General features: G+C 30.7%; 1 protein-coding gene across 1 annotated transcript; it reads right to left on the reverse strand.

The window, feature by feature from the left end:
* Positions 1 to 2496: 2496 nt before the first annotated feature.
* Positions 2497 to 8478, reverse strand: LOC110666631 (acyl-coenzyme A oxidase 4, peroxisomal). Its single transcript, XM_058147012.1, has 13 exons — positions 8311 to 8478; positions 7162 to 7266; positions 6810 to 6916; positions 6559 to 6636; positions 6347 to 6470; positions 6133 to 6206; positions 5978 to 6037; positions 5750 to 5859; positions 4552 to 4711; positions 3385 to 3461; positions 3120 to 3291; positions 2943 to 3035; positions 2497 to 2831 (listed from the first exon to the last, which is right to left on the reverse strand). The coding sequence occupies exons 1-13, from the start codon at positions 8336 to 8338 to the stop codon at positions 2700 to 2702; spliced, it is 1320 nt and encodes a 439-aa protein (XP_058002995.1). The 5' UTR covers positions 8339 to 8478; the 3' UTR covers positions 2497 to 2699.
* Positions 8479 to 12396: the final 3918 nt, after the last annotated feature.

Below are 12396 nucleotides of genomic sequence, written 5' to 3' on the forward strand. Positions count from 1 at the left end.
TATTAAATACTAAATAGTTTTATTATTAATAAAATTCAAATTTTGAGATGTTTCTATATATTTTTTTAAAATATAAAGTAATTTTTTAAAATATAAAATTTTAAATATTAATTATGACATAACATAAAGTAATTTACTTTATTTTACAATCGGCAGAATAAAGATGGAGGCACGACGATGGTGAGGTAATTAGGATATTTTTATATTAATTTTTGTACGCCGTTGGAATCTATATGGAGAAAAGGTTAAATATGCACTCATGCTATCTTATAGGCTCAATTTGAGTTAATTTTTTAGCCCATTCGTAAATAAAACATTATTTTTTTTATTTTTTTAATATTAAAATATTTATTATTTTTAATTAAAATAAAAGTTAAAAAAAAAAAAAAAGAGTGGCAGAACTTTCTGCCAAATCCAGAAATTCTATATTCTCCCCCAAATCCATAAACATCAAGAACAATCAAGAACCCTTAATAAGCAAAATATCAAAAAATCAAAACCACAGAGCAAGAGTTCTTAGAAGACAAACGGCATTAACTGAAGCTGAAAGGAGAGTATATCCTCAAGAAAGAGGTACATCCGGACGTGTCATGGGCGTTACCAACCAGAGTAGGTATTGAAAAGTAAATGAAGAAGAAGAAGAAGAAGAAGAAGAAGAAGGGAATAGGGCATAATTTTCACCCTTTTCCTCGTCACTGTTTCTAACTTACCATTTTCATTTATCGAAAAAAAAAAAAGAACCTTTGAAGGAGATGATGGGCACAACTGAATCCAACTTGGAACAATTTTTCGAGGAGAAGAAACGTAAGAAAGAAGAAGAATAATAAAAGGGGAAGGAGGATCTGGATTTGTGTTAAAATATTTTTTTTTAAAAAAATTTGTTTTAATTTAAAATGTAAATTATTGAAAATAATATTTTATTTATAAAACATTAATATTTTATTATATTAAGACCAATTGATCTTCTTAAATGAAAAGTAGTGTATTCGTTTGGTTTAAAAGTTGAAATTAAACTTATTTGAAATTTGTTTTAATTTAACTGTTGAATATAGTTATAATTGTTGATTAATAATTATTATTATTAGTTGATAATTATTAATTAATAATAATTAATTTATATTAAATATTAAATAAAATTATATTTAATTGTTATTATTAATATGTGAAATGATTAATAAAAATATATATTATATAATTTATTTTATTATTAAAATAAATATAAAATTATAAATTTATTATATTTTATTATTTATTATATTATTAAAATAAATATATAATTATTAAATTAATATATTATATTATTTATTTTATTATTAAAATAAGAAAATAATTAATTTTTTTAAAAAAATTAAATAATTTTAAAGATATAAATAAAATAATAAAATAATTATTATTATTGATGAAGAAAAAATTTATAATTAATTTTAAATTTTTAGATATAAATTCATATTTTATTTTTTATGTTATTAATAAAAAAAATATTTTAACAAAATTAACATGTGTTAATTAAAATATTAAAATTATAAATAAAAAAGATAAAAGTATTAATTATATTAATTTTTGAATTAAATTAAAAAAAATAATATAATCAAAATAAAAAATAAAATAAAATTAACTACCAGCGCTGATATAAACTGCAGCTGAATGGAAATCATATTAATTACCTATTAGCTATTAATTTTATTTTTTAAAACTTATTAAATATTCTAATTTATTTATTTGAGTGTCTATTAGCTATCAGATATACCCAAGGTGAACAAAACACTCTTAGTCTATATTTAAACTTTTATCCGTACATATATACTAAGCAGTTAAACATATAAATTGAAGATGGAGATAGAGTGGCTCTATGCGTAAGTAAGAATAATCCTATGTACGAAGAGGCAACGTTTGCCTTCTTTTTGTTTCTTCTTACGAAGCCTTAAATTTTGTCTCTTTCTTATTAATTGGCAAATTTATTTGGATTTAGAACAAAATATAAAAATTAATTAATTGATTAAAAATTTGAAAATTTAAATGATAAATTATATTATAAAGACTCAAATTGATCATTTGTTCACTATTAAACACAAGAAGTTTCAAATTGATTATGATGTGGATTTAGCATCTCAATTTGTTAATAACAGCTCCAAACTCTCGACATGAAAAATTATCGAAAGGTTTATAATGGCTATCGAAGACATTAATTTTAATTTTGCTGCTTTTATTTCTACTATCTTATTTGAGTATTTGACGGATAGATAATCGAATTGATTTATTTCAATTCCTAAAAAGGAGATAATATCAGAAGGCTCACTTTGGAGTTGCATAGAGCTAATAAATTAAAAAAAAAATTCAATTAACCCCCAGTGGCTGGCTTGTATTAATAGAGTGGTAAATAATGAAAGTTAGAAGGTCAAGAGAGGGAAGCATGACTGCTAATAGATCTGGTTCATTATGAATCCTACAGTTTGATTTTGGTCCCTTGGAATCTTAAATCGAAACCACACCAACAAATGGCCAACCCTACCTCCCCAGATACCAACTTTTTATTTCACATGCCATGGTCTATACAGGGATTTTATTCTACAATGTTCGCTTATAGAGATTATTATGTTGCTTGAATGGCAACAAATGTGCTGTGTGGAACACAAAACTTAATAGAAATGAAGCGAGTTGACTTGCCATGCAGGGCTCTGAGGAAGATAATGTGCAATAACTTACAGACGGCTTAGTTTGCTCAGTGCTGCTGGCTTAAAACTGGCTAATCCAGTTACTTCCCTACCTGTTACCAAGCTGTTTATGTCATAGGTGCCTTCATATGTGTAGATGGGTTCCAAATCACAGAATGCCTACAACATAACCCAGAATACAAGAGATTTAGTGATAATGGAAAGAACGAAGCAATGGATGCTTTAATGAGTAATAGATAAGGAAAGAGTTGTTCAGAGTTGTGTGAAAACCTTAGCAACTAGAAAATCAGCCAAAATTCCATTGCCGCCAAGCAACTCCCGCCCAATAGCAACTGTTTCCCTTGCTCTCAATGTAATCCATGCCTGAAAATACAGAACTGTGTCATGACCAGAGTGCGGACAATAATCACCAATTTATTGCAGGATTCAAGTATTGTTCAATCATACCTTCGCCATACTGGCACGACCTGGAGTCATTTTACCCTTTTCATACAACTTGCAAAGGCGCCAACCAACAAGAAACATTGCTTGAACGTTACCAAGCATGAGAACTAGTTTCTGTTGGTTGATTTGAAAAGCAGCCAATGGTGCTCCAAACTGTTTCCTTTCTTTTAGATACCTTTGAATCAGTTCAAATTAAGGAGAGATCATTCAGACTCGCAGAGTAAGAATTAAATATTACGAAGTAGAGTAACAGATTATAATCTAGTACCTGTGACAAATGTCATAGACCCCCATTGATATGCCAATAGGTTGCCAAGCAACCATTACGCGTGAAACAGCAAGAACCTATCTTAAATACAGTAATCAGATGGGTAAAATATGAAAACATGAATACAAGGATGATATAATGCATCATTGACATAACTCAGCTCTCTAAAATATTTAGACATGTAAGATTAGCATTTAGATGTTTCTACAAATTGCTAAAAATACCATAAGTGAGCTGATGCAAGGTATTATGCTAAAAATAATAAATAAATAAATATGTATGCATACTTCCAGAAACGCAAAGACACACACACATAAAGAAGCTTCATTTCCTAACAAGCAAAAGGAGAAAGAAGTTTAGTTAGGGTTAGATTTTTTATTTTATAGCATTACATTGTTTCAAATATCAGTAATTCAAGCCTGCTTAAAACAAAATTGGCTTATCATGATCAGTCATCAGTATCTAGTTGACCAAACTAATCATTCAAGCCTGTTTAGAACAACATGGGTATGTTATATTATACACAAGTGAACCATACAACAGATAAGTAAGAGCCAGTGAATACTGAGGCAGCTTCAAGCTAAAGACGTCTTCAGGAGCCATCAGTGCAAATACAGTGCAGGCAAACAATATCAAAGACAAGGCTGTTTCTAACCATGCCTTTTTTCCTTGCAGCCAGATAATGTAGGACAAAGAAATTAAAACTCTCACAAAAAAATTGGGTGCTTTTAATTTGTCCCATCAAGCTGCTTATATCATCGGTTTTTAATTTCTCTAGTTGACCTGCTAGGCCACCATTGAATCTCAACTGAATTATGCTAGTGATGGCTGTGCATGACAGTATGACTATGAACTCCTGGAGTTTGATTCCATTGGAATTGATGCTCAACTAAGCTTTTAGTTTTGCAGTAAAAGCTGAAGCAGCCCTAGTTGCAGCATCCTTGCCACAATAATCAGTCTTGGTTACCATTCAGCTGAATTGCTTTGCCTTCAAGTCAAATGACATGGATTCAAACAAGTTTAAGACTTCAAAATTTTTATATTACTATATATAGGAAGCCTTCAATGTTTATGACCAAAGATGAGGAACTGCTGACTAAGTAGTTGATGCTAGACTAAAAAAATGCAAGTGCATGAATTTGCAATAAGAGCACTCATCAGCTGAACCTTATTTGTATCTTGAAAGGAATTGACCCCTGGTAACCTGTCTTCATCAGCGACAAACACTTGTTTTAACAGAATATCCCCATTCTGCACAATCCGCAAGCCAATTTTATTTTCTATTTTTGTGGCTGTTAATCCCGGGGCATCCTTCTTTACTATAAATCTGAAACCACAAACAAAAGGTATTTACATATGCAAGAAAACAGCAAACCAAGAAGTGCATGTGCAAACAGAAAAGCAAAAACAAGGACAACAATAAAGAATGAGATTATGACCTACAAGTCCAGAGTTGCATTAAGAATGGCCTAACCTAGATAGGTTGCAAATAGCAACTTGATGATCTTATCACTTCAACCTGAGAGGCTAAATATAATAGATATATTATATGTTGTTTCTATATTCTAGTATATATTGAGAGCCAGTGTAACTGTAGACTTTTCAATTTTCCAAGTGAAGTTATCAATTTCACAGAAAAGGTGATGAACGTGTTCAAGTCAAGCAAACATTTTTGGTTATTGGCTCAAGCTGGCTTGAACCAAGCACAGATGCAAATATATTTATCAACCTGCCTCAAAGAGTCAATTGTCCAGTCAACCTGGTTCATTTACATGCTACATGATGAAGCAGGGTTTGAATAGTAGTATATCCTGTTTCAGAATAGTAGACCTCCAATAATATATATATATATATATATATATATATATATATATATATATATATATATATATAGGCTGTCATCCTTTACTAGTCATAGTGGCCAATAGGAGCCTATCTAAGGACCTGGTAATTTTAACTACGATATCATTGTAGTTAACTTGAACAGATACATCATGTAGTTTTAATTATGTTCTCATGCAAACCTTTTTTTTTTTTTCATAGACAAGGACAATCTATCTATGGCATATTAGTACCGATATCTAGTATCCAACAAGCACACTTTTGAAATATACATGTTAAAATCAGATATGTACATGTTAAAATCAGATATGTACGACTGTTCATTGAGATGCTTTTAAAAATATGTATATTAATATGAGTTTATGCAAGAATGTCCATGAGAACTTAGTTTCCCTGAGAATCTTTAAGCTAATTAGACTGCATCGCATCCATAAAAACTCAGACACAGGAATAATATTGACAAATGCTTCCCATGCTAATCACAAACAGAAGTCTCTTGCATTGGGTATGCCACCCAACATACCCATTGATCTGATTTGTTGAAGTATTCCTGGCAAATATGACTAAAACATCTGCAAAGGTGCTGTTTCCTATCCAGCGCTTTTGCCCCTCAAGTATCCATCCTCCTTCCACCTGATCATCAGAACACAAAAGCAAGAACAACACATAGCATGAAATTTGGAAGTGTGTTGGGGAAAAGAAAGCAAGAAATCTAAGGGGAAAAGACATAGAAGAGGTCAAGAGCTTGAACCTTCATAGCTGTAGTTTTCAGAGCACTTGCATCACTTCCATAGTCAGGCTCAGTCAAAGCCTTAAGAAGAGGGGAAAAACACCAATGTAACTTGAATGTACCAAAAATAAATACCAAATATACACAGCAGCCAAAATGAAAAAGGAACCACTCACCCAACAAGCTATGGTGCTTAACTGAGCCAAAGAAGGCAAATATTTCTGCTTCTGTACCTCTGACCCACAAAATGCTGTTTTTGACAGTTGACAATTTAGACCAGGTTGTAATTTATTGGCAGAATCTTGATTTATAAGGAACATTGTGCATTTGGAAACAAAATTCAGAAATTATGATGTTAACAAGAACGGTAAAATTTAATAAAGATTTCACCTATGGTAAGCATTGCCAGAGATGAATGCACCAAAATGAAGGTAGAACAGCTCGCATCAACTCTAGCAACTTCTGCCGTAGCAACAGCATTTGCAGTGATGGACAAACCAGGACACCCATAACCCTGAGATTAAGAACTGCTTAATCATACAATTGCTCACATTTTCTATCTCAGGAAAGAAAATAAAACAGGAAAAAAAGAAAAAAGTTACCTTGATTGTGCCACCAGCAATATGCAGAGCACCAAGCTTGGGAATAATATGAAAGGGAAACTTTGCCTTCTCCCAGTACTAAGAAGGAATAAAAAATTACAAGTACATTGCTCATTTATAAAAAAATCTCCATCTAAAACATACAACATAATCAAAACTGAAATAACAATGCAGCATTTAGCTATCACATACACAAAAGAACTCTAAAGTTCATTGCAAATGAAAAGCTAGAAGTATCATCAGATAGAGACCTCTGCCATTATAGGAGCTACTTCCTTTTCCATACATTGCCTTACTTTCATTCTAATAGCCTGCTCCTCAGGAGTCAATAAGTCATCAAAGTGATAATAGTCGGAAGCTGAAATTTTTTAAAACAAATGTATAATTATAAGTGAGCAAAATAGCATGAATCCTCATAGCAAGTAGATGCCAAAAGGAATACAGAATTGAAAGTGTTTTAACTTCTAAAGTCAGATAAAAAAGAATATTCCTCGAGGGAAATTAACCCTCATCCCAACTCAAAACATTATAGATGCATGAATTGCTAGTGGCAACTTACCAAAAGTTGGTACATTACACTACTGATAATGTCTATGTTCTTACCGCAGGGAGGAAAAATAGATGCTGGAGTTGCTTGAGGGAATGCAATGGAAACATCCAACGGTGGTAAATTAAAATAAGAACTCTTCAGACTTTCATCATGATCATCTGTGAAACAATGAAGTACTTGATTAAAAAGATGAGAAGTATATATCAGTTCCAAAATCACATTAATAGCACCAAGAACAGAAAAGATGGGAAGGTGAGGAAAAAATTGCTCAAGCCTGCTGTAATACTAATCGAACGTGCATACCATGCGAGGAACCTATTATTTGGAAGAACATAATTCCTCAGGATAACAAATTTGAACAGGATTTAAGGTGACTTAATAAATCCATAGATCCTCCACTTCATAGTTTATCCATGCTTGCCGATGATATATAATTGAAATTATATTGAAACATGTCGTTAATGTCCTTTACAAAGAAACAAGGGACTGCTTCAGATAACTTCAAAAGAGAACTCACATGCACTCCTTTATTGTACTGCCTTTAACCATGTTTTTAGCTTCCTTCATAATCCTAACAAAATAATAGGCGTCATGCCAGTATCCTAAGCCTAAAATCTTTGCCTCTCAAGTAAATATACTACCAAAAACAACGCCGCAAAAACCCTATTTTAGTCATCCATATACATAAAATTTCCCACCCAATTTATAGCATGTATTTAGTATCTACCTACATAACTGAGAACTTCAAATTAATTTATAAACGAAGCTCATATGAAAAGAATTCAATTAAATTCTCACTAATCACACTTGATTATGAAATTTTTTCAAGTTAAAAAAAAATTAAATTCTCTCATTTCAAGCATGAGAAATGACTTAAAAAAATTAATTGAATTGAATTTTTAAAAAAAATTGTATTTTACAAACAGGGGGATAATCAGATATGAATACTAGAAAGTCACCTCTAAAAGGTCAAAAGAAAAGAAAAGTTTTGAATTTCAGTTCTAAGAAGAGCAATAATTTATCCACACAACTCCACTGAAACTAAAGCCCATCATTTTGACGAAACCAGAACCCAGACTACTGAAAAACAATCAAATAACTCATCACTTCCGATCTTAAGAAGTAACTGAACATGAAACAAAAGCAGGATCTAAGTTTAGACATGGAAATAATTATGAGAATGGGATGAAATCCAAACACACCTCGATTTTTAGAAGCGTCGACCGTCATGATCGAGGATATTAGAGGAACAGAGAACACAGAGACGTGATTGTTATAGATTTTAGAAAGGGCAGAGGAACGCGCAGAGAGCAAGGAAAATATTTATAAGTAAGTTAATTGGGCTTGTCCCGGGTGGTTGATGTGATAGGAATGGGATAGAATTGAATAGTATGGCACGCATATTTATGTTTTGGCATAACGAAAATGGGTCAGGAATTCCTGCAAAAAAAATGTAGAGATGCGGGGTATCGATCACTGTACCTCTCGCTTGCTAAGCGAGCGCTATACCATCTAAGCTACATCACCATCACCGCAAAATGTAAGGAGATAATTATATATAACTCAAAAGCTTCCATGTTTGCTATTTAGGTCAATAGTTACTGCTGGTTATCACTAATCAGTGGCATGAGGACAGTTAAAATTCACTTTGTATGAGAAAGACCTAAAGTTCTTAAACATCTGTATCAAAATTTGTATAAAATTAATGAAAGTGTATATAATTGGTGTACAAATGTAGATGTAAATATTTAATATAATAATTATTAAATTTATTTTTATATAAATTTAAATTTTTTATAGCTGCATTAAAAAAATTTATAACAATTTTAAATTATTAATCATCAACTTTTAAAATGATATTTTAAATGATACGTGTGATATAAACTTGACCAATATAAAAATAGGTCTAATAATTGTCAAATTAAATTTTAATAATAAAATTTGTATAAAATTAATTTTGGTGTCTAAATATGAATACTTAATTTAATAATTAATACGCTCATTCTTATATAAATTCGAGCTTTTCATAGTCGTTTTCTATTTTAAATGTTATGTTTATTAAATATTTTAAATAAATAATTATGAATTTAAAAAATAAAATTAAAAATTAGACCCTATGATTAATTAAATCTATTATTTTTCTTCATGATAACTCTTAATAAGTTTATCATAGCATGTTAATATCGTCAAGTAATGCCACTGCTAATTAGATTGACAATTTTCATGGCATTACGTCAAAACCCCTTTTTATTCATCAGGAAGTAATAGAAAGTGTCCAATTTTTGGTTCAGTGATTGGATGAAAGACACATTACTTATTTTGCAGACCTAAATTTAAGTTTTTCATTTTTCTAATTCTTTTATTTAAAAAGAAAACAATAATATTTCATTATATACTTAAACATAATATTATGATGATATATTATAATATTTTAAATATATAATGAATTGAATCTAAATAAAATTTTCTCATTTCCAAACATGATTTCACGAACCTAATAAATTATATTCATCTTCTATAACATAATAATTTGTCATAATCATAATACACTATAAAGTAGGATTCATATTCATTGGTTATATATTCCTTGTTTGTAAATTAAAATTTTTTATGAATTTAATTTTATTAATTTTTTTTGTCAATTATCATATTTATATGAAGGTAAATTATTATATATTTTTTATATATGCTCACTCTTACTCATAAATGTAATACCCCTAATTTTTAAATAATTATTTTATATATAAATATAAATATTTTAGTATAATCCCTGATGTTGTGGACTTTATGTTGATACTTTCGTTTCGTGGCAATTCGACCGTCAGCTGGATCTACAATTTCGAGCTGAGCAGATAAGTTGCCGAAATCACTTCGGAACCGAGTCAAAGTTATATGCTACCTCACCATTTTCAGACACCTCGGATGCGTTCCAAGCTTCAGAATTGACATAAGTAAACCGAACTCCGAGTTTCTTTCATTTTATAGTGCTATAAAATTTCATAAAATATTCCTGGGTAGTTAGAAAATTATAATTCCTTTTGTATTAGTTTAGTAATATTGCTAAGAACAGCGAGGTAAAATTTTAGAATTTTTAGAGCTCATTTGAGTATTTTTTTTACAAAAAGAGTTAGTTGTGGGGACTAAATTATAATTTTTCAAAATATTGTTGTTAACTGTTTGGATGGGGCCAGGAGGGGTCATGTGATGTGATTGAGATATGGTTGTGTGACTTATGGATATATAAATGTATTTTTGAGCTCTTTTGTAGGTTGGGTAGGTCCTAGGTATGAGGGAAACTCTACTAGATTTTTGGCACAGCCTAGGGATTTTTTGGTTCTTTTTAAACTTGTATTTAGTCAATTATATTAAATAATTATAATATAATTATTAGGTGTGTAACACCCCTCACCCATCTACAGTATAGAGCAAGGCGTGTCACATTCAGTGCCGAAGCACCCTATCTTATCTTGTCTTATACCGTATTAATTTAAATTCTATTTATTTATATTATACTATGTGTGGAAAAAATTTTTTATCACATTTTATTTTTGTGGAGACCCAGACAGTGTAACATCCTCCCTGTACGTATTTTATACGTTATGTTGCTCCGGTGACCTAATGACAGAGGGGCAAGTCAGGATGTCTGGAACTACACTTCAGTGATAGTGAACAAACATATAATTAGGGGTGTGCAGAAGGTCGGTTCGGTTCTGAACCGAACCGAACCGATAAAACCGAAAATCGAAAATAAAAAATTTTAAAAATCAAACCGAACCGATTGATAAGAGAAAATCGAACCGAATTGAACCGATAAATATCGATTCGGTTTTAAACCGATCAAACCGAAATTTATAAAATTTCATATTTTTAACATTAAATCTAAATAATAAAAACATAAAAACAAAAAAAATTAGAAATCAAAACTCAAAAATCTTAAGGTTCGGTTCGGTTTTCTTTGATTTCGATTCGGTTATATTCGGTTCGATTCAATTTGATTCGATTTTTTTTATTTCCTATATATATTAATAATTTCGGTTCGGTTCGGTTTTTTATTTTTTTATGAAAATAACTGAACCGATTAACCGAAATTATCAAAATTATAAACCGAACCGAACCGATTAAATTTTAAAATCGAACCGATAGAACCGAATTAATCGGTTTGGTTTGGTTTTTCGGTTAAAACCGAAAACTGCTCTCCCCTACATATAATGATGAAATAAATAAATAAATAATACAAGAAAAATTAAAGAAAAATAAAAGAGAGAAAATAAAACTAAGTTAAACGAGCCGGCACCACAGCGATGGGTGACTGCACCGGGAAGGCCATTGCCGACCCCAAGGCCGCGGGGAACCCTCGAAATTAAATTTCGGGATGTAAGTAATGGTTTGTTGAAATGTAATTAACACTAGAAATATCAAAGAAAAATTAATAAATTAGTACAAAGAAAAACGAAAAAAATAGAGAAACAGACAAAAATCGGTGTTACCGAAAAATCGAAAATACAACCCGAAGAGGAGCATTTTGATCATTTGACACCTAGAGTTGCCTTTTGATCTCAATGTCCATTAAAAATAAATGATATTATACTTTAGAAATGTCATGAAAAATTAAAACGAAATTATCAAAATTATAAACCGAACCGAACCGAACCGATTAAATTTTAAAATCGAACCGATAGAACAGAATTAATCGGTTTGGTTTGGTTTTTCGGTTAAAACCGAAAACTGCTCTCCCCTACATATAATGATGAAATAAATAAATAAATAATACAAGAAAAATTAAAGAAAAATAAAAGAGAGAAAATAAAACTAAGTTAAACGAGCCGGCACCACAGCGATGGGTGACTGCACCGGGAAGGCCGTTGCCGACCCCAAGGCCGCGGGGAACCCTCGGAATTAAATTTCGGGATGTAAGTAATGGTTTGTTGAAATGTAATTGACACTAGAAATATCAAAGAAAAATTAATAAATTAGTACAAAGAAAAACGAAAAAAATAGAGAAACAGACAAAAATCGGTGTTACCGAAAAATCGAAAATACAACCCGAAGAGGAGCATTTTGGTCATTTGACACCTAGAGTTGCCTTTTGATCTCAATGTCCATTAAAAATAAATGATATTACACTTTAGAAATGTCATGAAAAATTAAAATGAGATACATTATGTAAATAGTGAAAAAAATGAGATAAATGAGCAAATAAGGAAACTTGAAATAATTAAACATTAAAAATGAGTTTAGTGCTCCACTAACTCTTAATTAGGAAGACATATAAGACCTTGGGACAGCAG

Source organism: Hevea brasiliensis, chromosome 5, assembly GCF_030052815.1.
Source record: "Hevea brasiliensis isolate MT/VB/25A 57/8 chromosome 5, ASM3005281v1, whole genome shotgun sequence".
NCBI lineage: Eukaryota > Viridiplantae > Streptophyta > Magnoliopsida > Malpighiales > Euphorbiaceae > Hevea > Hevea brasiliensis.

Excerpts from the sequence above, each read along its gene's own strand:
- LOC110666631 (XM_058147012.1), bottom strand. The coding sequence starts at position 8,338 with ATGACGGTCGACGCTTCTAAAAATCGAG. Across the intron at positions 6,637-6,809 it reads TAGCTCCTATAATGGCAGAG|TACTGGGAGAAGGCAAAGTT; the intron begins GTCTCTATCTGA and ends ATTCCTTCTTAG. Across the intron at positions 2,832-2,942 it reads CTGATTTTCTAGTTGCTAAG|GCATTCTGTGATTTGGAACC; the intron begins GTTTTCACACAA and ends GTTATGTTGTAG.